This window comes from Durio zibethinus, chromosome 4 (genome assembly GCF_047325235.1).
Source record: "Durio zibethinus cultivar Kanyao isolate XHJ-2024 chromosome 4, ASM4732523v1, whole genome shotgun sequence".
NCBI lineage: Eukaryota > Viridiplantae > Streptophyta > Magnoliopsida > Malvales > Malvaceae > Durio > Durio zibethinus.
In genome coordinates, this window is record NC_143165.1 from 13,992,510 (window position 1) to 14,020,400 (window position 27,891).

The 27,891-nt window shown below is 31.2% G+C and overlaps 2 protein-coding genes and 2 pseudogenes across 3 annotated transcripts; 3 read left to right on the forward strand and 1 right to left on the reverse strand.

Moving 5' to 3' along the window:
* Window positions 1-2,468: 2,468 nt before the first annotated feature.
* LOC149519226 (TMV resistance protein N-like) lies at window positions 2,469-10,984 on the reverse strand. 2 transcript variants are annotated; one of them, XR_016341621.1, is made up of 7 exons: window positions 10,215-10,913; window positions 7,905-9,000; window positions 7,170-7,210; window positions 6,476-6,716; window positions 5,488-6,315; window positions 4,688-5,399; window positions 2,469-4,544 (listed from the first exon to the last, which is right to left on the reverse strand). XR_016341621.1 is itself a non-coding variant. In XM_089759733.1 (6 exons), exons 1-6 carry the CDS (start codon window positions 10,703-10,705, stop codon window positions 4,863-4,865), a joined length of 3,234 nt encoding a protein of 1,077 aa, XP_089615859.1. In that variant the 5' UTR covers window positions 10,706-10,984; the 3' UTR covers window positions 4,592-4,862. The 2 variants fall into 2 exon arrangements, 1 of the variants encoding a protein (XP_089615859.1); XM_089759733.1 differs by lacking the exon at window positions 2,469-4,544 and having other exon boundaries at window positions 4,592-5,399; window positions 10,215-10,984.
* Window positions 2,527-3,844, forward strand: LOC111288911 (uncharacterized). The gene is made up of 5 exons (XM_089760235.1): window positions 2,527-2,695; window positions 2,790-2,892; window positions 3,011-3,535; window positions 3,665-3,731; window positions 3,803-3,844. Exons 1-5 carry the CDS (start codon window positions 2,527-2,529, stop codon window positions 3,842-3,844), a joined length of 906 nt encoding a protein of 301 aa, XP_089616361.1.
* An 11,812-nt stretch (window positions 10,985-22,796) lies between the features above and the next one.
* LOC149519227 (putative ubiquitin-conjugating enzyme E2 26 pseudogene) lies at window positions 22,797-23,483 on the forward strand (annotated as a pseudogene).
* Window positions 23,484-24,141: 658 nt separating this feature from the next.
* On the forward strand, window positions 24,142-26,907 carry LOC149519228 (uncharacterized; annotated as a pseudogene).
* The last annotated feature ends 984 nt before the right edge of the window (window positions 26,908-27,891 follow it).

Below are 27,891 nucleotides of genomic sequence, written 5' to 3' on the forward strand. Positions count from 1 at the left end.
TAAAATTGTAGTCGTATTTAGAATTTTGAAGAGTTCTTCTCTTCACCAATGTGTCATGACGTGCTTGACCAATGACGTACTTGACCGAGTACATTTTAATTGTCCATTTAATTTTAGATTGAATACGATTTCATTTTTCAACTTTTGCTTTAATTTTCCAAAGAATTGTCAAGACAAATACTAAAAAGTAACATAAATTACATAGCATATGTGGGATTTGGATTCCCTTGTTTCTAAGGTACAATACCCATTAGAATTTTCTGAGTTGTAGACTCTCTCCCCTTAAGCCATCTGCTTCCAGCAGTAAATATATACTGCTAGTCATCATAAGCTGTGTAAATGTAAGAATTTTCTTCTTTTTGCCCTTTGCTGCCATCCTTTACAATTTATCATTATTTTTAAATGTAGAATTTTGTATAGGTCACTTTATTAATGTATTATCGTAAAATTGAACAAAGTATATATGATTGGACGATTACAGTATTATATGGAATATGTGGACATTGAATCATTGCAGGCCTTGGCAAATGATGAACAGTTCATGAATGCTGTGACAATCTAAATCAAATTAATCCAAAACCTACCTTGTTTAATTAATGGGTCTAATAATTGGTCACACATAACAAAACTATTAACGAAAGCACTCAATGATAGTATCGTATCCAAAAAGAAAAAATGATAGTATTGACTTTGGATGGAAATTAAGGTCAATTGCACTTTGAATTGGGGCAAGGAAAAAGCGTGATTGGATGATTACATATGTTTGGTGGGGCTGAAAAAAGGACCAATTTATTGATATGCAGATTTCAATAACAATATATTAAAAAGGTGAGCCATATACGAGGAAAGACAAGTTGTTTTCTGTTTTGTGGTATCCATCAAGTCCCATTTTGAACAATAAAGTTGTGAAAGGAGAATCGCATATATTGGTATGCAAATCTCAACAAGAGGCTGCCTCGTGTCATCCATTTAATTTACCATGTTATAATCTCTTAATTTTTATTTTTTTTGTTTTTTATTAATAGAGTACATTACCTTTTGTTTATTTATTCAAAAGGTGCGAGACTCACTTTTTTTTAAGGTAAGATCCATGACATTAATTTTTTTACATTTTTTTAAGGCCCATCATTTTTTATTTTTAAAATTTTTTTTAAATGTGTGAGACTCATTTTTTTCGGTTAATTTTTTGGGTCGGACCCACACATTTTTCTCTAATTTTTTAATATTTTATAATTTTTAAAAAGAAATCACAAAATATATTTTTTAAAAGATTTTTTTGAGAGACCCATTTGTACCAAATTTTTTTTCTACTTTTTTTTAACTTTTTTTTCAAAAAATTAAAATTTTTTGTTTTAATTTTTTTAAAACTCACTTGTCATCAAGGGTACTCGACCACATGTTTTATTTTTTGTACATTTTCCCTCTTTTTTGTAATTGATAAATCATTTTTTAGATTTATATTTTTTTGTGAGACCCACTTTATATCAAGGGTATACAATATGTCAAGTTATTTGATTTTTTTATTTTTATTTTTTTGTTAAATTTTTATATTTAATAAATAATTTTTAATATTTTGAATCTTTAATATGGGTTTATTTGATGTTATTATTAAAAATACATGTTTTATCTTTTTTTTTTAATTGGATAATTTTTAAAGAAAATTATACTAGGGGATGTGTTGGCATTACATCCGAATTTAATTTCTTTTCCTTTTTTCAATCCTTTTTTTTCTTTAGTTTTGTTTTTTTATTTATGATATAAAATTTTTGATAAGAACTGATGATGTTGCATGCAAACTCAACTTTCTTCCTTTTATCTTTTTTTTTAAAGTTGTTCACTTCTTTTGTTTTTAAAATTAGATTTTTTTTTTTTATAAAAAACAATGAATGTCTATACGTGATGCTTTTTCTTTCTTATGGCTTTCAACTTTTTGTGCTTAATTTTTCTTAGTTAGAAACATTTTAAAGTAAAAGGAATTGGAAAAAAAAATCAATGTGGATATATATAATAAAACACCCATATTCATGGATTTCAATTTGTTTAGATTTAATAGATGTATTATTTTAAAAAAAATTGAGATTGAACTGAGCTTTTTTTAAAGCACCCGTATTAAATGGCTCCCTTCATCTTATCTTCATAGCCTTGAGTATTGAAAGTTTATAATTGGCTGCTTTAGGAAAATTAGGCCATCCATGTTCTTGGATAGAAAATTTTTTTATTGACGAAAAGGAAATTGACCATAACTTTATTTGGAAATACATGCATTTTACCATCAAATCAAATATCCAAATGCTACCTGTGTACAACTTATCTTCAATTAAATGCACATTTTTAATGGTTGTTGTGGTTGAACTTGATTATAAATAGGAAGCTCCTTTTTTTATATATATATTTGAGGTTTAGGATTTTATCTATGATTATTTAAATTAAGAGTTTATTACTTTACTAATAAATTATGCGATTGTTGGTTATAAATAGAAGCTTCAATTTCTAAGAACCGGAAAACTTAACAAAATATAGAGAGACATGGGAGATATTCGATTCATATCCACTAGCATTGTTCAAGCTGCCAACCCCAAGACAGAATTTGAAAGAATCGAGTTAGCTTCGTGGGATCTCATGTTCCTTGCCATGGACTATGCCCCGAAGGGACTTCTCTACTACAGGCCACAACTCCAGCAAGATCAAAAGTTGGGTGAAACCTTAGTCCACCAATTGAAAAACACCCCTTCACGAACTCTAATTAAACTACTTCTTCCCCCTCGTTGGCTGCCTCGCATCCATTGAAGTTTACAAAGAAACCTCTTCGTTTGTCATTGACTGCAACAATGCTGGTGTCTTGCTTGTTCATGCTGCAGCTAATGAGATATTTCTGATATCATTGGGCCTATGGTTGTTCCTTCCTTTATTCGCTCATTTTTTCAGTTAAATGAAGTAAAAAATTATGAGGCTACTTACAATGCCTTACTTGCAGTACAAGTGACTGAGCTTTCAGAGGGCTCTTCATTAGCTGCACTTACAATCATGTTGTGGCTGATGGCACATCATTTGTGCATTTTATCAATTCCTGGGCAGAAATTTTCCAAGCTTCCATAAAATTGTCCAGGCCCCCATCGCTTCGACGTTGGTTTCCACATGGTATTGAGGGCCCTGTTGGTATTCCGAACTCTAGTCTCACACAAATCCATGAATTCATTCCTCCACCATTGCAAGTCAGGCTTTTTCATTTCACTAGGGAAAACATAGCACATCTCAATGCAAAGGCCAACGCTGAACATGGAACAGACAAAATCTCCTCTCTTCAAGCACTCTTGTCTCATATCTGGCAAGCTGTTGTGCGCATCAGAAATCTTGATCCGGAAGAAGAGACTAATTTCTTCCTAGCAGTTGGTGCAAAATCAAGATTGCACCAGCTGCCTGAACAATATACTCGAAATATGATGCGAGGTGGACTTATAACCATGAAAATCATGGAGCTACAAGAACATGGGCTAGGCAATGTAGCATGGCAAATGAACAAGTTTATTGCTTCACAGTCTGAGGAAAAGATGACGAATTTCTCAAAATTATGAAAGGAAATTCCTGTTCTAGTGACAGGAAGCCTAGCAAGGAGTATAAACAATCTTCTGGTCTTGGGTGGTTCAACTTGGTTTGATTATTATAGCATTGACTTTGGATGGGGAAGGCCAATTGCAATTCTAAGTGGGGGTGGGAACAGGCATGATGGGAAGGTAACAATGTATAGTGGAGCTAAAGGAGGAATTATGGACATTGACACTTGCTTTTACCTGAAACATTGCAGGCCTTGGCAAATGAACAGTTCATGAATTCTGTCACTATCTAATCTTAATCCAACTTCTACGTTGCTCAATGGGTGAAATAATTGCCATCAATAAGAAGTTTCAATAAGATTTACTAGACTTTAATAGCCGATTGTGAAACTTGGTTCATCCTGGTAAGCTGCTTACCAGGAGGATAGGAATAAGAACTTAAAGTTTAACTTAATTTATTCAATTAACTAATTACTTTTAAAAGATGATATCTGACAAATTTAGATTTTAAATTTAGACATTTATAACTCCTTTTATCTCTAAGCTACAACATCCTTTGTAAAAAAAAATTTAAAGAATAAATTGTTTAAGCTTGAATAGAAATCCTAGACCTAGTTCGCTTATATTTAAACAAAATTTTAATATTTGTTATTGTGTTTATTAATTTATACCTTTGTTGTACTTTATATCATGTTTTCTTTATTAGTAGGCAGCACAATTTATAATTCCCTTGACTATTTTATTTTTGGGAAATGAAATTTCTATATAATCCTTGGGAAAAAAAATTACATGTGATCTCATTTTTCAAGATACCAAATCAAAAAACAGGATGCAATCTTCTTTCCCTAAATCAAAGTAAAACACTCTTTAAAGCAAAGATAAGATGATTATGCTCCAAGCGACATCAAAGGATTTCATTTTCTCATCTTCCTTGCCTTTTTATGGAGTTTGTCCCTATTATTTTATTTCACTTGATGATTATTATCTTTCAATCTAAAAAAAAAACAAATAGAAATAATGCAAATTAGATTTATAAGAAATTATAAAAAATAGTGAAATCCTCTTATTTTATTGATTAGCATGTAAATAAATGAAAGGATTCATTCAAGTCCAATGATTAGTATTTAGAAGTTTACCAGAAAGTTTCTTCCCCACCATAAAGTTTAAAATTTTTTCCAGACGTTTTGGGTGTGGTCTTTCTTCAAGGCTGTCACTCTCATCAATTGGTCCTCCTTCCTCCTCGTAGATTTTACGTTTTCGTTTTACAAGGACACCACCGTTCCCTGCTGACCCTTCATCACCACCAACGTTTTAATGGATATCGTCAAGATCTGCAGAATTTGTTGGACTGTTGTGTTGCTCTTGTAGTTCTTCCATCACTTCCAAATCTTTCTCATACATTATTTGAACACCACACTTCTTCACTTGCCCTGGAGTGGCTCTGGCTGAGAACTCAATTTCATTGCATTCTTGATTTGCCCAATCTGTGCTAGACGAACTCAAGAACGGAAATATCATGTCACGAGAATAATAACGTAGCCAAAGGTGCTCCATGTCCAAAGGCAACCTGTCTTTTCTATCAAAACTATAGAAAATATCATCCAAATCTCGAATATTTCTACCATGGATAACAGCTTTACAGGAGATTCTCTTCCAACGATCATCATCATCGGTGGAGGCAAAGACAAAAACGCAGCAGAAAGCAACTCCCATCAACTGATTATCATGTCCAATATTAAGAGGAAGTGGCATCTTTATTGAAGATTCATCCCTCCGATGGCAGAACCATTCTGGGATTTCACTTCCAGGTATAAAAATATCGAATAATCGTCCTGCTTTATTAGATACCTGTAAAAAAAAAAAAATCGCTCGTTGTTTGGCAAGTTATACAATAAATCTTAGAGAGTGAGATTTAGTGACATAGAGGGATACCAACCTTAAGGTGATTTTTTAGCATTGTTAAAGTATTATTTTTCTTAGCCAGTTTGTAGCAGTTAAAACCAAAAATTCGTCCCCAATTTTCTAGATTGCGTCCATACGGATATGTATCTGTTAGAAGAAGCTCAGGCAAAGATTTAAGCTCCCGGCAATCTGACAATGTAAGACGACGAAGCTTGGAAAGTCGATTAAGAGTTGCAGGTAGGTAGACGAAATGGTTACCACTAAGATCAAGGAAGTTCAAAGAGGATAAGCACCCAATATCACTAGGAATAGCTCCTTCCCCAAGATTGCAGTCACTTAGATTCAGGTTTTTTATAGAACTAAAACCTGACAAAGAAGGCAACATCAGAGCCATGTAATCCGAGCTTCTTCTTAGCAATACATTGAAAAGAGAAGGCAAATTCAGTCGTACTTTTGATGGCGGTCCCTTGCATCCATTGAAAGAAAGAACTTTCAGACTTTTAAATTGAAAAATGAAGGATGGAGGTTTTCTTATGGCAGTTTTACTTAAATCAAGCTCCTCCAAAAATTCTACATGCTGCAAATTCTCTGGTAAAGTTTCAACTTTAGAACAGCCAGAGAGATTAAGAGTTTTAAGACATTTCAACCCATTTATGCTGCTTGGGAGATTCACGAGGTTACTGCAATCTTTCAGATTTAACAAAACAAGATTGCTGAGATGTCCAATTGAAGAGGGAAGTTCTACTATTCTGGAACAACCTTCCAAAATCAAACTTTCGAGATATCGAGCCCTTGTGAAGTCTAGCGTTTTGATCAGGTTTTTGGAGCCTTGGAGGTTGACTAATTTCAATTTAGGTAAAGTCTGTTGACAACAACAATAAATTAGAGAGAAAAAAAATAAAGAAAACTTTGGAAAACGGTTTTTTTTTTTTTTTTTGGTTATTTTCATATCTTATTCAAAATTTTTTTTATAATTCGTCTAAATAAACAAAAAGACCAATATAGAATGAAGTAATTCTTACTCTGTCTCCCTTCCATAGTTGTTCAATGTGGCTATAAGGTAGGAGAAGTGCAACAAGGTTGTCTGGTTGGAAGCTTGATGGCAATGATCTGAAAGGATATCCACTCCAATCTAAAAACCGTAACTCATTTGAAAGATATTTGAGATCTTGAGTAACTGGGAGATAAAAGACTTTGAGCAATCTTAATTTTTTCATATTCAAGAAGGCATCAGCATTCAAAGTGAACATGTTGTTCTGTTCCCTGACAACCAAGGGCAAAACAAAAATGAGCTTCAAAATATTGAAGCTTTCAACACCTACAAAAGGCAAGAATCAACATTCACTCGTATCTATCATTGTTTTCTTCTTTTTGAAACACAACTTTTTTAGTTAATACAATCAATTTTCCTACCACATGATTTCAATTTCGTATTGGTTATGTTTTAATTTTGAATAGTCATTTGGTGATTACCTATGACTTTTTACTTTAATTTTGATTAGTTTCATGTTCAAATCTAAAGAATGAGAGGATGAGAAAATGTAATGGGTAAGAATGCTGGTATTTCAAGTCCGACAACTAAAACTACATAAAAAAAATGCAAATTAGGACAAAATATTGATAATATATATGTTCTAGGAATAATAATTCAATTAAATGAGACAAATTAAGATCAAATAATAATATATAATATACACGTGTGTGTTTGTTTTTTACCCTTTATTGTCGATGATCATGCCCTCAATTGCGTCGGTAGCCTAAAAATCAAAAGTAAAGCATAAGGGGACGAAAAGTAAATGTTGTAAAATATTAATAGCTAAATTTCAAGAAGATGAAATATAGGAGACCATAATACATAATAGTTTCTTGCATTGGATTTAATAGTCATGCTAATTCTCAACAAAGTTTATAGTAAAGGAAATTTTCCTTTATTTAAACTAGCAAGGTAATTTTAAATAAAAAATTCATAATTTAGTTTTAAAATAATATGAATGAAACATTGTCTCAATAGCAAGAAAGTTGCTTACTTTTAAACTTTCATGTTTAAGTTTTATCATATATGATTTAATCCAATTTTATATTGGATTTGATATATAGCTATATATGCAGGTTTATTTATTGGTCTAATTATCCATTTTTATTTTATTCTTATATGAATTTAGTACCTATTTATGATTATAACTTTAATAAAAAACTATAAAACTACAATAAAATATACACTTAAGTAGTCTTACTTTTATTATTTGCAATTATTTAGTTTTATTCTTTCATATATTCAAGAATATTAGTATGCAATCTCAAATTTTTGGTTTTATCTTAATTACAAAATCTTAATGTCATACTAATAACTTACCTGGCCAATAAATTTTCTTGGTATATACTTTTGCATGTTGAGTAAAGTCAAGATTCTAAATAAATAAATAAATATGAAATGTTTATGGAATAACTTACCGTATTTTTTGTTAAAACATGATAAACATCATTTTCCTCCCACAATCTACAACGTTTTCCAGGTTCATCAAGTGATTTTTGTCGAACAATTTTTCTTCCCATCTCTTGTAGCAAATCATGCATCCACAAAAATTTGCCCCAAACTTTTATGAGAGACTTCTCAATGAGACGATTTATTCCAATTTCTGCGAAGAAACCACAACCATCTAGTATGTTAGTTACAAAATCTTTCTCACCCCCTTTAAAGAAGCATGCAATATCTAGAAAAATGTTCTTCTCTGTTTCTTCTAATCCATCAAAGCTTATTAGAAGTCTGTCATGAATTTCCTTGTCAAAATCTCTTTGAAGTCTTTCAATTGCACTTCTCCATTGAGCTGCATCTCTACCACACAAAAAACAACCGATAACTTCAAGAGCTAGGGGAAGACCACCAGCGTATGCTACAACTTGTTTAGAAAGCTCAATGAAATCATTCTCTGGCACTGTATCACTCTTGAAAGCTTTCAAATTGAGAAGACGAAGTGCTTCATCATCATCCAATGTTGGAGGCTTATACACATCATCCATTCCATAGGATTGGAGCAAATGTTCATCTCTTGTTGTTACAATGATTCTGCTCCCTAAACCAAACCAATCTCGCCTCCCAACCAAGCATTTTAAGTGTTGAAAGTTATCAACATCATCAATAACAACAAGAACCTTCTTGTGAGATAGCCTGCGACTAATCATGGCATTCCCTTCATGAAAATTGAATAGATTAAAACCTTCTTCTGGCAATATCTGAGAAAGAAGTTGTTTTTGCAAAGAAACAAGTCCACATTTCTCTGAAACTTCTCGAACATCAGCAAGAAAGCTTTTACCTTCAAAATGAGGTGACATTTGAGAATAAACAACTTTTGCAAAAGTAGTTTTACCAATGCCGCCCATACCACAAATTCCAATAATGCGGACATCATCTTCACCAATGTCTATTTTCAAATGCAACTTTTCCAAACGTGAATTAATTCCAATAAACTCATCATGGCCAATCGGATATGTTTGACATAATTTTGCTGATATCTTTTTAACAATATCTCCAATAAATTCTGATTCATGTCTTCAAACACAAAAAGAGAAATTAAATTTAGTTTCTACTTAAGAAATTAATCACTAATGAAAATGATTATGATGATAAATGAGCCTAGAAATTAAAGAATCAAAAAATAAAAGCACAATAATTTTAACCAAACAAATTTAGGATACTTTTAAAGTAGACTTGGTCATAGATGAAATTACATACTTTACCCATAGGCCAGGTTCATCTCAAACTGAACCTTGACAAGAATTTTTAAGTTCGTGTTTGACTCGTATCATTATTTAATGAGAAGAATTATTTTATTTAAATTTAATTTTAAAATATATAACGTATTAATATAAAGAATTTTTCAATATTTTTAAAATTTTTGAATAATAATCGAGCTTGCCTTGGGTAAGAGATTCTAAATAATAATTGGACTTAACTTGATTCATGGACAAATCTACTTAAAAACCTCTATATGTACCTCAAAATTTATTAGTATTAGATTAGTATTAAATTAGTATGATTTATTTGGGTTTCGTTTAGAGGGAAATGAAAAAACCCAAATAAATCATACTAATCTAATACTAATACAATTATTAGTCTTTCATTTTTAAATTGTTAGTTGTCACTCCTTTTATTTTTTATTAAATTTAAAAAAAATGTTGATTTTGATGTATTTAATATAAATTTTTAAAGGAAAAAAAATATTGAATTGGAGTTTTTAAAGATGAGTTATACATGAACTTGTCTTAAGGTCAAAATTGAACTGTTGGAATCTTCTTTTTTTTAAAGTAACTTTTATAAAGCATTTTTAGAGACATTAGCCCAATAATCTGTGTCCTAAGAATTATTTATTGAGTCAAAACAAAAAAAATCATTACCAAATGTATTTCAAGTTTTTAAAAAATTATTTATGATTTTATTTTTCATAAATGATTAATATATAAGTACATTATAACTCGCAATCTCATCACAAAAAATATTTCTTAAATAAATTTCTTTTCTTTTTATTATTTCAAACAAAACATTATACATGGTGGTCACTTTATTTTGAAGAGACAAGATTTTATTCCTAATACAGTTTGAGAAGAAAAACAGAGCAGGAATAAGAATGAAGTCTACGTTTTTTAAATGAAATTCAACAATAAAAAAAGTTTTTTAAAGTATATAACATGTACTGCAAAAAAGAAAAAAAAAATAAAATTTGCGGTGATTAAAAACAAAAACTAGCCAAGAAAAGAATGAGTTACCTGTTGTTTAAATGCCATCCTTTGATATTAGCCACTTCAGTTAAAGCAGTTCGCCATCTTTGGATCTTGTCTTTAGTTCCCTTGTATCTCTCTTCATGTTTGGAAAAGGCTTCAGCAACTCTTCCTGTTTGTTTTCTCAAATCAGATGGATCCACATCATAAAAAATTGGGAAAATTTTATGCCTCCTCTTTTCTCTCTGTTCAACAATCTCAGCAAGCTCGTCCAAGCACCAACTTGAAAAAGCATACGTTTTTGAGAAAACGATTAGTGAACACCATGATTCTTGAATTGCTTTCAAGAGTTCTGGAGCGATTTCTTCTCCGGCCTCAAGCCTTGGATCATCCCTGAAAGTCTCGATTCCATTCTTTTTTAAAGCAGCATATAGATGATCAGTGAAGTTTTTGCGGGTATCTTCACCTCTAAAACTCAAGAAAACATCATATTTCTGTCGAGAAGAAGAAGATGATGATGATGATGGTAACGACGACATAAGGAGGAGGTGCAAGAGGAAGATATCTCAAGCTGGTGTTTGAGACAGTTCCCTTTGCTTCTATTTATCAGAAACTGAAAACACCGTCAAGTTTGAGCATGAAGCAAGAGAACAACGGATCAATTTCCAAGGAAAGAATAAAATATCTGTCGACAATTTCTTTTTACGTTGCCCAACTGTTATTTCGATTGCATCTACATATGATAACTGTGAAAGCGCCTAGTGGTGGTCTTTTGGATCATAGATATGCTATGAGGCTCCTTCCAGGAAGATTCGAAGAAGATGAGGGGAATTAGCTGCTATGTTGACTAATGTTTATAAAGGAAAATAGCAATTGCGTAAAGTAGACGCTAGACAACGACCAAAAGAGTCTAGTTTCCAAGGGAAATAGGGAAAACAAACATTTCTCGACAATTTCACTTGACCTAACCCTTTTTTAAACAAATCTCTATAATACCTATGAAAGCGCCTGGTGATGGTCTCTTGGGTCAAAGATCTGTTATGATGTTCTTTCAAGGAAGAATCCGCGAGGAAAGAATTGTAAATTGCTATGGGTGAAAATTAAGTGATAACTAAGAGAGTCAAGTTCTTTTCTGTTTTCAAACATTGTTGTTTTGCGTTATTTTTGTGGTGTGCAAGTCCCATTTTGAACAATTAAAATTGTGGAAGGAGAATAGTGTATGAATTTTAGAGCTTTTAGTTTGCACTTGAGCGTAAATACAGGGGAAGCTTCAATGAATAATCATCATTCTTCGCAAGGAGAAGGACTTGGTGAGATATTGCTAACTAAAGACCACTTATTCCATTTTTGAGCACTCTTTGATAAAATTATAGTTGTATTTAGAATTTTGAAGAGCTCTTTTCTTCACCATTGCGTCATGGCATACTTGACCGAACACATTTTAATTTTCCATTTATTTTGATCGAATATGATTTCACTTTTCAACTTTTGCTTTAATTTTCTAAAAAATTGTCAAGACAAAAATACTAAAAAATAACATAAATTACATGGCATATGTGGGATTTGGATTCCCTTATTTCTAAGGTACAATACCTATTAGAATTTCTGAGTTTTAGACTCTCTCCCCTTAAGCCATCTGCTTCCGGCAGTAAATAAATACTGCAAGTCATCATATGCATCATGGCAAAATTGACAAATTTGATAAGTTCATGGCAGCAATGCTAGGCAACGAATCTTGAATGCAATGTCATCTGGCTTCATAATTATTTACTTTGATTGGATCATACATCAAGAGCCACTTCTCCACTTGCCGTAATAACCGAAACTCCAAAACTAGTAGCATAACATTGAAACTTGCCATTTGCTTGATTATTTTTTCCTTCTTTTGGTTGGGAGAAAGCTTTTATACTGCAGCATGAGTTAAGTTGCCATTAAAGTTTTCAAATTAGGGTAATCACAAGGGAAGTGACTTTAACATGCATTTATTAACATTTTTTTAAACTCATTATCATTAAATTTCCCTTTAAGTTATATTACTCCCTACATTCCTATTTGTTTGTCTTGCATTGACTTTCATATAATTTAAGAAAAAAAATTTTGACTTTAATGTATTGAATATTAAAATTAAAAATTTTTTATAAAATTAAAGTTTCATAAATTTTAATGTCAAAAAGTAAAAAAAAAAAACCATAAAAATAATTTTAAAATATAAAAAATAAGAGTTTTAAATGTTAAAAAAGAAAATAAGACATAGTTTTGGGACATAAAAAAAAAAAATGAACAAAGAAAATGAGACAGAGGGAGTAAAATTTTTTTGGCCAGTTTGAGTTATATTAATTGGCTCAAAAATTCACATGAAATTATACGAACTAGCTAATAGAGCATAGGACAGGTAATGCAGCATGGAAAATGAACAAGTTTATTGCTTCACTGAGGAAAAGATGAGGAACTTGTTGGAAATTTGAAAGGAAAGCCTTGGAAGCGTAGAAAGCAAATTTTTTTGTCTTAGGTGGTTAATCTCATTTTGATTATATTATTATAGTATTGATTGGATGGATAAGGCCACTTCCACTTGCGATTCAAAGTGGCGCAAGGAACACGCGCGATGGGAGGACAATAGGATCTATGTTGGGGACAGTTATTGAAGCATGCTTTTTACATAAAACATTAATGGCCATGACAGACCATATAGTAATTTTGTTTAAATAAGTGATGAGTAAGAGAGAAAGCTCTTTTCTGTTTGGTGATGTCTATCAAGTCCTATTTTGAATAATAAAATTGTGAAACGAGAATCTATTTGTTGATATGTAGATTCCAAGATGTCGCATTTTTTAATTAGTGGAGATCATTAGCCTTTTTTTTTTTTTTTCAAAAGGTGCGAGACCCACTTTTTTTTTTTAAAGTGAGATCCAAACACTAAATTTTTGTAAATGTGTTTTATAGGGTTCATTACTTTTTATTTTTTAAAAATATTTTTAAAGGTGTGAGGTTTTTTATTGTTATTTTTTGGGTGCACCTCACATTTTTTTCTTTTTGAATTTTTATAATATTATTATATTTTATACTTTTTTAAAAAGAAATCAAAAATATTTTTTTAAAAAGGATTTTTTCTTTTTTATGAAGCCCATTTATACCAAATGTCAAGATAGGAGGAAGAGTTTGGGTTTAGTAATAGTGTGGTTAGCCGCTTGGGTCGAGGAAGAAGGCAAAGATAGTGTGAATGGAACTTAGAAAAGATTAGAAGAAATAGGAAGTGTGGTGATGAGTGAGAGAGGCCTCGCCATTGATGAATTTTTAAAGAAAGAGAGAGTTGGAGTGAACCATAAATAGAGATGAATTTTGAGAGATGAAAGTGGGAAAGGTTTGGTGGATTTTGGTTCAACCGAATCAATAATAGAATTTTTATTTTGTTATTTTCTACCTTAAAATTTAGGTGAGAATTTGGAAGGCTTTTGGAAACTATTCACGTGTGCCATTTAAAACTTAAAATTATATTTTTTGCTTTTTTTTTTCTTATTTAGGTGAAAATTTGAGAGGGAAAAGCAAATGATTGATTAAAATTTTAATATTTTAATTTTTTTTGGATAATTTAGTTGAAAGTTTGAGAGGGAATGTGAGTTGTTAATTAGTGATTTTTTTTTGTATTTTTATGCATGTAGTCATGTATAATCATTTTAAAATAATTAGTAATTTTTTATATAATTTCTATAATGGTGATTTTATTATTAATTGAATTTTTTATGAGTTGATAAATATTAAATTGCTAATTATTATATTATTTTAGTTTACTTAGTTATTTTAATTATTTCACTTAAATATTTGATTTGATGGTGTAAAGTATATTTATCCATGCTCCAAAAGTTAGGTTTTAATCATCTTCCCTCAATAATCATACATTATAAAAAACAATTAAAATGTTCATCACTATTTCTTTAATTAAATTAAATTATTATGTTAATTTCATATAAGATATTTTTTTCCATTATATGTATTTATAGTATTTATGTCAATGAATTTCATGAATATATTAATGAAAAGTATTTTAAATATTCATATTAATTCTGAATTATAACTACGAAATGTGAATAAAGTATTTTGACATATAAATAAAAGAATTAAAATACAATAAAATAGTTTAAAAATCATAAATTAGAGTTTCTATAATTATAATTATAACAATTATATTTTATAATAAGTTGTACAAAATTAAAAAATTCTATTTTTTGCAATAGGACAAGTGGAATTAGGAATCAGGACTTAAGGGAAGGAATTTGCAAAAGCCATGTAAATAGGTGGAATTTGGAGCTACCGCTTTAAATTCCTTGTTAATTTTCAAAATCCTTCTTTTAATTGACGAAAATGTCAAAAATATATTAAAAAATCATTACAAATAAAATAAGTTTTCGTAACAATAATTTTTTATCATTACAAATATGATAAAAATTTTCTTAATAACTTTTTGTTGGTATATACAATATTAAAAAAAATTAAATAACGACATTAAAAAATTATTGCAAATAAAACAAGTTGTAGATACTGATTTTATCTGGGTCTACTGTTTTCATTTTAGTTTAATATTAATAATTTTAATAATAATAATAAATATATTTTTAAAAAATATAATAATAAAAAAAGGAAAAAAGAGATAGAAACCAAAGGGCTAGTACGACGTTGCTGCCACCCCTGTCCAGCCCCTGACCAGTCCCCTGTCCAGCCACCCTACCACGCCTACGACCACCATCTATCCCCCTATTTGAAGCTCTTTAAAACCCCCAACCTATTCCCCTTCAGACTCTCTCTCGGACAACCCATTTTAAAAAGCTACGGATAGATCTTCGAAACCTCCAGATATACTACCCTTAGTACCCTCTCGTTTCGAGGCCAGACACCAAGCTAAACCTCTCCCTTCAACAACCCCAAATAGAACCCACACCAACCACAAAAAAAAAAGCAAACAGAAAAACAAAAACAAAAAAAAAAGACAAACAGTCCTCCCCGTAAGGAGAAACTCAGCACCAAATAAGGTAATTGCAACAAAAATAACATCAGTTTTGGTTTTATAAAGGAAGAAAAAAAGGGAGAGAAGATCGAAAGCTTTGAGCCCCGATCTACACCGATCGGGGTAGTTTATGGCAAAATGGACACCAAATCTGAAAAGACCACGATGAGGTGAACATTTGAGAACGTTTTGTGTTTTTCGACCACCGGCTGTGGCCCACCGATGGTGGTAGGTGCGGCGACCAGCACGATGGCACAAACACCGGAGGTCGAACGTCGACTGGGCCACAGAGCTCCCCTAGGAGCTCTGTAAATTTTTTTGGGCAAAAAAAAGGGTAGAATGAATGAAAAAAAAATTCGATCTTATATAGAAGGCTCAGACTCAAAATGACATCATTTAGGAAAAGACCCAAAACGACACTGTTTTAGTCAAGGAAGATCTGCGCGTGGACCCGGATCCGCCAACCCACTTCAGCTAGCCTTGAACCGGTCTAGACGAACCGCCAGTGAACCGGTCGAATTGGTCTGAACCACTAGACTGCTCGAACCGCTGATTGAACTGTCAAATTGGTCAGACCAACATTGACCTAACCGTTTATCAGTCCGGTTCAGGTAAAAAATATTTTTTTTTTTAATTTTTGAATTTTTTTATATATTATTTTTTTTTTATTTTAAGTCTTTTTTATATTGATGCATGATAAATTCTTAAATTTGTTAGAATAAATAGTTAATTGTTTTAATAATAATAAAAATGAAAATAAGTAAGATAATAATTAAATATATATAGTAACAATGCTAAAAAATAATAATAATAATTTTTATTATTTTTTCTGCCTAGATGTTGGAGGGAATAAAAATATTTTCCTAAAAATAATTTCACTTAGATGTTGGAAAATTATTATTAATAAATTTTCATAAAAAAATAAATATATGAGAAATTATTGATTAAATTTCAAAAATCACTAAAATCAAACTTACTTTGAAAATCTATCTAGATGTTAGGGATTTTTAAAGATGTTCGCATTTTCTTAAAAACAAAACCTCAATTTTTAAAACCAAAACCCTAGGATTCTAAAACCCCTAAAATCCAAAATCCCTTAAGTCCAAACCCCCTAAAATCCGAAACCCTAAAATCCCAACCTTTAAATCCAGACCCCAAAATTCAAAACCCCTAAAAGCCAAAACCCTAAAATTCGAATCTTCAAAATCTTAAAACCCTAACCTTTAAAACATCTACCCAAGCCCTTATTCAAAACATTCTGAAAATCCTAAGGACATGTGCGAAAATCTCATTTGAAGTAATCTGTTCTCGAATGTTGCCTAGATGATGGGGTGTTTAGGAAATTTTACTTCGTTAAGTTTTTTACACGAATTCTTAATTCACATTAATAATAAAATTACAAATAAAAAGTATAATAGTAAATTGAGATCTTAAATATAAATAGTCGCACCTAAGCTCTGCCTAGATGTTGGAGATCGAGGTGGTCTCATTATACTTAAGAATTCAACTTCTAAATTGCATTTCATTTTACATGACATTCATTAGCATACATACGTTAGCATGTTCTCATCAATAATTGTCTGCATTATTCTTTCTTTAATTTTTATTTATTATTTGATGATAAAATATTTATAATAAAAAAGAATAATACATTTAAAAAAAATTATGATATTATAAAATAAAATAGAAATAACAGTCCGAAAGAAATAATTCTTGGTACTCTGCCTACATGTTAAAGAGTCACTAATAATTATCTTCTATAAAGATTGTTATTTCATTTTAAGGATTATTGTATTAAATTTTAAGCGAAAAGAGTTATTTTAAAATTCTGCCTAGATGTTGAAAAATTTTAAAATAATTCTTTAACTTTAAGATTTTCTCAATATTCTTAAATAAAGAGCTTTAGCAAAATTTTATTTTTCCAAATGAAGGGAATTAGTATTAAATTTCAAATTGAAACCATTTTTATCTAACACCGAAAATAGCGCGTAATTAAATGGTACCAATTTATTGGTGTTGTGGGGGTGCTAATCCTTTCCTACACGTAACCGACTCTCGAACCCAACCTGATTTTTCGTAGATCAAAATTTATCTTTTTGATAAACTTTAAACTCGCTTTTATAGTTTTATTAAAAAAATAAACTTTTGGGTGGCCAATCACACCCTAACAAAGATTGGTGGCCACTTCCCTCATTTATTTCGATTTTAAAACACTTTACATCTAACGGTCCCAAAATCATTACGACACAAGTTTTCGCAACATTACATTTTTATCATTACGAATATAATAAAAAGTTTTCATAACAATAATTTTTGTCATTGTATAAAATATTAAAAAATAACTTAAGTAATGATGTAGCTTCTTTTTAATGTTATACCCACATCCCTAGAACACTAAATTGAAAGCCATAGAAATGACGGCTATCCATTGAAAAATGGTTGTAAATAAAACAGATTTTCACAATAATTTTTTATTGTCATTACAAATATTATAAGATTTTTATAGCAACTTTTTTGTCATTAAATAAAATATTAAAAAATAACTTAAGCAATGACTTTAAAAAATTATTACAAATAAAAAATTTTTTGTAGCAACCTTTTGTTATGGTTACAAATATGATAGAATTTTTGTAACAAAGTTTTTTGTCTTTATATAAAATATTAAAAAATAATTAAGCAACAGTAATGAAAAAATCATTACAAATAAAACAAGTTTTCGCAACAACTTTTTGTTGGCATTACAAATGGTAGAGGAATTCACAATGATAAAATTTATCATTGTATAAAATATTAAAAAATTTAATTAAGCAATTATTATAAAAAGTCATTGTAAATATACCAATATTTTGCAATAATTTTTTCAGTTGTTACAAAATAGTATTGTTAAATATTCATTTTCTTGTAGTGCCTCATGTCAATTTCATTTCACTTTATTGAAAAAGAGAGATGATATATATATATATATATATATATCTATTGAAAAGGAGATGATATTATCTTTCTCATTTTAAGATTCTCCTAGGAGGATTTCTTACCAAGATTGATATGAAATTTTGTATATGTTTCAAACATGATTTGGTAAACTAAAGTTACAAAAATCTTAAAGAAAAAATTTCAGCCATTACAGTTTAAAATTTTATTTTAAATGTTTTAAGTTTGAGTTCTAAATTAAACGAGATAAAATTTATAAAATGAGAAAAAAAATTATCTTCTTTATATGATTTTATATCACATGCATTAACAAATAAGAAAAAACTCAAAGTTAGGAAACATATCAAATAATCAAAGGGTTTTGATTTGTAGAAAAAAATCAATTTTTGACCATATAGACATTAGAAGCACCTTATCTTGGCCATCATAAATATAGTTTAATAAATTTTACCTTTTCAAAGTATTTTTTTTTTTATATCTGAATGCACTTAGGTATGAATACCTTAAATATTGAGCACCCAAATGTTAGGCATCTCCCTTTGAAAGACTGATGGAGAATTTCTCTAATTTGGTTCATATACTTAGAAAATATAAATTCCTTATTCTTGATTGATCAAAAGTTTTGTGAAATCAATTGAAAAAGGTAAAAAAAAAAGTTGACTTAAAAATTAATTAATTTTATATTAAATTGAAAACCCAACTATGAATATATTAAATTATTATTTTAGATATACATCGATAGATTGAATTTAAAAAATTGACATTTCTTTACTTGATAATTAATTCATTTTCAAAATATCCTTTAATAAGACATTTATTAACTTTATTTGTAGAGTTTAAAAATTCTATACCTGATTTAGTTTGGTATCTAATGTTATTTAATTAACTTTTATGGTTAATTTTGACCTATTAATAATACATCATGTTTTTCCCTTTAAGAGAGATTAGCTTGTGTTTGTTTTTTCCCTAAAGAGAAGCTTAATTTGTAGGGAGTTTTATTCCTATTTGTTGCAAAAAAAAAAAAAAAAAGAAGGAAGAAAATGTGAATGAAATCTATGGTGAAAGAAAGAGCTAGACTGAAAAGTCCAATTAATCTTTAATTATATTCTTCATTTGAGGTGGATTGCTAAATTTTGCAAGCAAAAACCTTCCTAGTAGTGGTTGCGGGTCTTTTCATTTAGCAATTTCTTTTTTGACTAGCAACTTTACTTTGAAATCTCTTTTGTCGTCAAACAACGTATAGCCTTACATATATGTTTTCAAGCTTTTATCCACAATTAGCATAGAGAAAATCATGCTTGGCCTCCTTACCACTGTTTTTCCTTTTCTTTCTCCACCTTACATGTCTATGTCAATTTTTTGTAGGATTGTATAAAAAATCAAACCCATTTTAAAAATTTGATGAATAATATATTGGTTTGCAATCTATTTATGTTTTTGGCCTAGCATAAATGTCCATTTATATGTACACTGACATACACATGTTTTAAATTTTTTTAGGAACTATATTATGTTTTTTTTTTAAGTTTTCAATAATTATGTGATCTATTGATAGAGTACTGTTAGACTCTTTAGTTTTAATAACCAAGCATCAATATTTGACAACCAAATATAAAAAGGGTTTAGATTAGTATACATAAAATTAAAAAAACAATTAATCCATGATGTAAATGAAGTGAAATTTCATTTAAACTATATATGAAATGTAAAATAAAAATTTGTCAAATTAGGTTCTTGGTATAGATAAGTAATCCATCAAGAAAATAGGCAATGGTGTGATGACTATGGTACAGGAAAACTTCCCAAGAATGAAGTGGTTTCGAGGGTTCACTTTCCTTCACCCTTGAAAGGTAACGTGCATATTAAAGCATATATTTTATGATTGTGATTGGACTTTAATAAATGGAAGAAGAATACACTCCAAAATCAAAATACCAAACCAGCTTATGTTGATATGATCTTTAGAACTTTAGTATTGGTTTGAAAAAAAAACCCTTGAGTTGCTTTCCTACATTTCTATTTTTTTTTTCTATTACAAATGATATTTCTTTTAAGTTTCGGTGTTATTTTGAGAAAGTAATTTTTTAATACAAAAGAAACCGTAACATTAGGATAAGTAATTATTGAAATTTGAATTTTAAATAAACTGAATGCTATATCAACAAAAAAAAAAAAACCTACTAAATGCCATATTTAAAAATGCCTATATAAATTAATTAAAATAAACCCCAAATTTAAAGTAATTTCATTTTCTAAAGAGATTAAGCTCTTCCACCTCATCCTGCCGTACTGCTAATTATCTATTAGGCCATTGATAGTTGGTCAATCTTTATTGGACCAAAATCTAGTCTTGGCTTTTGTTTCTTGGAGAATTCGGCCCAAAAGATATTTAATCTAAGTCTAGTATACCCTGCAAAGACCCAAAGACTGCCACAGCCTATTGGCCTGCCATTGCTTGAAATTTTTATTTTCAAAATTTTCCTTCCTCATTCTTTTGTTCATTTAACTTCTTTTTTATAGAAATATCATATCTTTGAATGTTGAATTCGAATAAATAAAGTGATTGCTTTGGCTATTACTTTTGTTATTGGAATTTTAATTGATCGATTCATTTTGGAGTTTTATTGATTTTTTTTTTTGCTTGGATCATAATCAGTATTGTTTTATTAGGGCTTAAAGGAGTTAAATTTTGGATTTTCATATTGAAAACTTAGGAGTTCAGTAATTACTGTACGTTGGGACTTGTGACTACGTTCTTACAATCATGTTGCTTTAAAGTTGCCAAATTTATTGTTTTTTTTTTTTTTTTGGAAATTTAGTCTTTGAACTAATAATAGAAGGCAGTAGTTGTTGTGGCAACTGTGGCGACAGTTAAGTGTCCTCTGCCCTTATTTGTCAGGGAACAATTGCTTGGAAGTGCCCTAATGAACAGTTTGCAAAAATGGGTCCTTCCTTTGGCCCCGGCTGCAGGGTTTTAAAATAACCAGACTATTCGTCCATGCAGTAAGCGTGCTTGGTAAAGAAGTCGGTGATAAATGAGCATGTGTTCTCACTTGAACTCATATTCATCCATGAACCAAAACCAACTTTCATATACTATTTGTCCTTGCAATAAGCGTGCCTTGTTAAAAATAGAGTCAACATGGTTTTAGCGAAGCCTCACATTCTTTAAATGATTCTTTATCAAGCTATGTTTTGTTAACTGGTTTCTCACATCACTCTTTTTGCTCAGAGAAAAATCTTCCTTATCTGATGCATTACTAGAAAATTTATGTTTCATGTATTGGCAGGTTGTTATTCATGAAGTAATTGATGTTGATAAATATGAAGATTCGACTGATATAATGATCCTTGATGAGAGAGTTGATGTAACGAAAAAAAGGGAAGGCTGTAAAAAATAGCTCTGGTTGTGTATAGTGCTGTTCAATCAGAAGTATCTGAGAGATTGAAGTGTTTTTGTAGTGATTTCTGTTTATTGTGCCCAGCATCAAATTTAATGCACAAGTGGACCTATAATTTGGTTGTTTATTTTTCCCCATTTTCTATACAGGGCTTTGTGACTAAATCTCTTAGTTAAATAAACAAGGTTGAACCTTCTAAGAATTCTACCCAAGGATCAAATAATATATTTAACCTGGATTGTGATTTGGCTTACAATGATGAGTTATTTTGGTAACTATTACCTTTCCATGTTGCAAGCACATTTTGATTATGTTGATATTCCTGCTGGAGTAGAGGCATCCATCCCTTGGTTTGCAGATTTTTCAGAGAGTAAAAAGAAAACTTCTTATGGAAACATTTCATCGACTGTTGATGCTCCCTCATGCAGTAGCTCCAGCTTTTTGGTATCATTTTAAGTTTGCTATACAGAGCCAAATTGGTGCTAGTAGTTTGTTGCATTCAAATTTTCCTATGAATGTAGATGCACAACTAAATCACACTGTGGATGCGGAACCATCCATGTCTTGGAGGCTACCACCTATGAATCCGAAATATAGTTTCTATAAGCATAATATCTATTCAAGTTTTCCTGATCCAGTTGATGCCACGTATGTAACTCCTTAAGAAGTGGCAGACATCAGAAATCAGAGAAATGTAAATGAAGAAGATATCCTCAATAAGTTCCAACTATTTAAATAGTTTGATACTGTTGAAGATTTTTCAGACCATCACTATGCTTCAACTGATGCTTCAACAAAGCAGGTGACTAGCTTTTCAAGATATATTAAGCTCTTCCTTTTCTTTGTTGTGATATTCCTAATTTTCAACCAATAAAATTGGTCTTTATTAAATTCTGTTTGTGACAGCCATCAAAGAAGATTCAGGAGGAGTGGAAAATACTTGAGAAAGATTTACCGGTGAGTTTTAAGCATTATATCCTACTCCAAGAGAATTTTCATTTGATAACTCTTTCTTTCTTTTATCAATCGCATTTCAATAAAACCATTGTTTAGTGAATACTGCAAACAAACTTGAATTGTGACTTAAAATGCACACTAAGTTTTGGATGCAATATTAACAGCTGAGATCTTCCACTGTGATTGTAACAATTTCCTCTTTTGCCGATGAAATATATAAATAATATTGCTTCTTAGTTTATCTCTTTTTTTTTTTGTCTCAACAGATACTACTTTTGTAATTGAGGGTTATGAATTTGAAATATTATCTTGCATCTTTTATGATTATATCTTTTGGTATACATGTTTGGTTGTGGCAAAGTATTTCTTAGTCTTCTTAACATTTGGTCTGGTTATAAGAATGAGAAGTGGATACCTGGTATGTCAACCATGCTCCAAGTTCTGGTATGTATTTAGGCTCTAATCTTGAATCAGAAGCCCTAATTTAACGAGCCTGGTTTGGCACATCATAATGGTACATCAAAAGGTGAATTATTGTCCCGGCATTACAATGAGGATACATTTATCTTGTCAGTGAAGACAATGATCTATTCAATGTGGTACTAATCACTTGCAGTAAGATATTGATATTGATGATAATCTAAGAAAATTTTGTTCAACAATGCGAGTTAGAATGTATAATTACCATTGCTTTTCTTTGGCATAAAATTCTAAAAAAAATCATGTTTGGCTGCAGCATTTTGAGGACTTTGTTGTGGGCCATTTCTACAGGCGTGCTGATGATATTCTTGTGGCATGTAAAGCATATATGGATGGTGCTCAGGTAGGTTGCATGGTAAAAGGTGGTGTTCAAGACGTCGATGAAGGTGAGAGAGCTGCTCACAGAAATTTAATGACTCTATGGCTGGATGTGTAAATATGCTCGTGAAAGAATTTACAATACTTGAAATCAATGATTGTGAGAAATTTCTTATTCTCCTCAAATGTCAAAATAACCGAGTTGATAATACGTTCAAGTCTGCAATATGAACTCCTTTTTTAAATTAAAATTTTGAAACTTCGATTAAAATGGTTTAATTTATAAATATGTAAAGTAGTTTTTTTTTTTTTTATCAAGATGCTTTGGTTCATAGGACGCTTATATATAGTTTCAGCATTGTATATGGATGTAAATAATTTCAACATTGTAAATTGGAAATTTTTGCAACTTTCTCCAATGGCTTTTTTTTTTTTTTAATTTTGCTTTTTTAATGATCTTCTTGATAACTAAAAGGATGACAGAAAATATCTGGCATTTGCTCCTCTGGAATGTCTTCTCTGACAGTTGTTATTTGACCTTTCCTTTCCTTCATATGTTTGGCGAATGAGGGACAACAGGGTTTATTTCTCTGAATGAAATTAGAGTAAATTGTGGTTTATATACACTGAAAGCATGGTTGACAGCTTCAGCTATCTAAAAGTAAATGACTGGCTCTAGTTTAAGTCAAGTCAGCTGTAGGACCTGCCAAGAAACGTCTCCTAAACCCAAACTGGGTCAAAACTTAGTTTTTTTTATTCTTTAATATTAAATGTTTCAATTCAATTCGTATCGATTTTCGAATTATAAAATAAAAATATTTAAAATATTCAAACCGAAACCGAAGTCCAAAAAAAAAATCGATTTTCAAAGATATATTATGAATTAAGCATGTTATTATCACGTCATTGGTCCCAGTCGAGACTAAGAAGAGTTAATAGAGATGATTTTCAGTCAAGTCAAAGATGCAAGTTTTCTAAAAAGCTCGTGCACCAGGAAATTTCCTTGAAGGTCCACCAGCTTTGCCTAGTTCACCTTAGCTCAGTGAGAGATAAAGCTATATATTTTCACCTCTTTTCCAAGTTTCCTATAAGTTCTTCCTCCCAATCCTGTTGTCTGAAGAAATTCAAGCCTATAGTCATGGATCATTGTTCCATATTCTCTACTTCATCAAAACTTTCCTTTCATGTTTCATTGCTGTTTTTTCTCTCTTCTTTCTTCTACCTGAATATTGTATCTGGCACCGCAACTCAACTTAGTTATGGTCATCACTGTGATTCAGTTGTTCATGAATCAAAACCAGCTGATGAGGAGTTCAGTATCTTCCCATTTCCTGGACGTCAAAATGGTTACTACTATGGCGGGGATAAAGTCTTGAATCGTAGCTCATATCAGTATTATTCATCTGAATCGAAAGCTCTAGTTTTCGAAACTCATCATGTATATGCAACTGATGATGAGGATGTCTTCAAGGTGGCAGGAAACCTAATCTTTCAAAGCTTCTATAACTACGAACAGAGTTTCTCCTCTGGTTTGTCATTCTATTCATATTCAAGTGATTCAAGTAATCGTGGAGTTCTGGACTTTGATTTTCATGGCGTCTGGTCTAGAACTACCGGGAAGCTATGCATGGTGGGATCAAGCTATACATACTCCAAAGAAGGTAAGCTGATTCATCTTGCTCTTGTTCTCAAGTTCAACAATATTAAGAGTTCAAGTACTATTAATAGTTTAGTCACTGGAACCATGGATAGCTTGTATCCTGCTGCTGAACCAAATTACTTTGAGCAAATTTCCCTGCTGATGTTTCCTGAAGTAAGTTACAAGTGCACCAAGGTTTCAAAACAATTTAGTTAAGGGTGCCCTGGGGGAACTGATATTCCAGTGGTGTCATCCCTCAGCTTATCGCGGAGTCGAACTATTTGTAATATGGTTTTAGGTCGAGGCAATGTTTTTGAACTAGAGTATGCAAGTGGTTGTGATTCTTCAAAGAGTTGCAATCCATTTGGTGACGGTATTGGATATTTGCCGCGGGTCATATCTTTGCGTATGATTCAGTGCTCCGACGATAAGCTAAGCTTGAGGCTTCTGATAGAATTTCCTAACAATAGTCATATGGGGTATTATAGCTCTTTCAATTTCAGCACATCATTAGTTGGGGAAGTATCTTGGGATGCAAAGAAGAATCGGCTTTGTATTGTTGCTTGCCGAATCTATGATGCATCAAGCTCCTTGCAGAAGTCTCATGTTGGAGATTGCACAACAAGGTTGAGCTTGAGATTTCCAGCAATCTTGTCTATCAGAAACACGAATACTGTTTTAGGTGAAATTTGGAGTGAAAAGCCGAGGAATGAATCTGGTTTCTTTGATAGGTTCGTGTTCCGAAATACTTACCATAGTAGGGGAGGAATTCAGCTTCAAGGTTTGAAGTATGAGTAAATGGCAATGGACAAAGTCAAGAAGTCATGCCTAAAGAAGAATCCTACTAGGAAGAGCAGCCTGGGGAAATACCCAGATGGCTATTCTGGAGATATGGGTTTTCATATCTCAATCAAAAATTCCGAAGGACAAACAGGATGCGGTTATTCAAATCCTCTTGCAGTGGGTGATGAGCCTTATCAGAGATTTCCATTTCTAATACCATCCTCAAGCTCAAGGCCTGTAAATCCTGGTGTTAAATCAGATACCATCGTAGCTTGCTTAATATCAGCTACAAAATGAGCATCAAACTACCTAGTTTGGAATTGAGTTCTAGCCTTAATCGTCCATTTAACCAATCTTCAAATGGATATCGGGAAATCCAAATTTCTGCTGAAGGGTTTTATGATGCTGAAACAGGTAATCTGTGCATGGTTGGCTGCAGAGAACTCAGATCAGAAAACAAAGCACGTGTAAGTCATTCAATGGACTGCGAGATCCTTGTGGACATTCATTTTCCTCCATTGAACTCAGACAGAAAAGGAAGTAAAATCAAGGGAAGCATTAAGAGCATGCGTGAAACAACTGATCACCTTGACTTTGAACCTATGTACTTCTCAGGAAGAGCTCATTATCGCAGGTGGGCAGTGGAATCAATTTGGAGAATGGATTTCGAGGTGGTCATGTCTGTCATATCCAACACTCTTGCAACTGTCTTTGTAGTACTTCAAATCTTTCATGTGAGGAAGCATCCTGGCGTTTGTCCTTTTGTTTCACTTCTCATGCTTGTCATTCTAGCCTCGGGACACTTGATCCCTTTGGTTCTAAATCTTGAAGCAATGTTCGTTCAAGATAGTGAAAGATCTGTTTGGATTAGAGGTGGAATATGGCTAGAAATGAAAGAGGTGATCATTAGGGTTGTCACAATGGTGGCTTTTCTGCTACAAATTCGACTTCTGATGCTTTCATGGACTGCTAGATGTTCTGATGAAAAGAAAACGGCCTTGTGGGCTGCTGAGAAGCGGGGACTCTACTAGGGATGGCGAGCTAACCCGTCCCCGACGGGTTCCGACCCGATCCGACCCCACGGGGTCAGTTATTTTTTTGAAATTTGGGTTTCGGGGTCGGGTCGGGTAAAATAAGGAAACAATCGGAGTCGGGTTGGGTTGGGTTTGCCTAAAACCCGACCCGATATTAAATAAAAAATTAATTTTTAATTAATTATTTAATTTTTTATTATATATATTTATATAATAATATTTTTAAATATTTATATTTAAAAAATAATATTTTATATTTAAAAAAAATAATATTTTATTAATTTCGGGTCGGGTCGGGTACGGTTTACATGGTATCGGGGTCGGGTTCGGGTATGAAAAACCAAAAAAATTTTCGGGTAGGGTCGAATTCGGGTTCAATAAAGCATTAAATCGGGTCGGGTTTGGGGCGAGCAAAACCCGCCCCGAACCTGACCCGATGCCAACCCTAGGCTTTACGCGTTTTTCCAGTGTACATAGCTGGAGCTGTAATCGCCTTTAATAAAAAAATATATTAATAAATAAATAATATTAATAAATAAACAAAAAATAAAAATAAAATGCAAATGGGCTTACCCATTTGGATCATATCTGAGCTAAGCCCAACAGGCTTAGGCCCAGCCGCCTGTTGAGCCCAATAGACTTAGGCTTGGACAAAGTAGGGTGTCTACAATATCTTTTTACACTTATTGCTACCTTTCATTACTTTTAGGATTATTATAACTTTTTCTTAAAAGCATCACAACACTTCTAATCATTGTATGCCAAATTATCAATTTTACGATTACTCTCACATTTTTTACATTAACACTTATTTTTTTTGTTTAGAATTGTTATTTATCTGTAATAATAAATCTTTTATGTTGTCAAAAATATTATTTATGTTACAATAATTTTTTTATACTTGTTTCTACTTTTTATTATGTTTAAAATTATTATAACTTTTTGTTAAGATATTACGACACTTCTAATTTAATTTATGCAAAATGACACCAAATTTACAACTATTCTTATCCTTTTACATTATGACATTGTAACATATTTTACACTAAATGATTTTAATTTTTTAATTATTCTCCCCTTTTTATGTTTACACGTATTTTTTTGTCTAGAATTATTTTTTATTCATAATAATAATTTTTTTATACTGTCAACTTATATTTATGTTACAACAATTTTTTTTTAC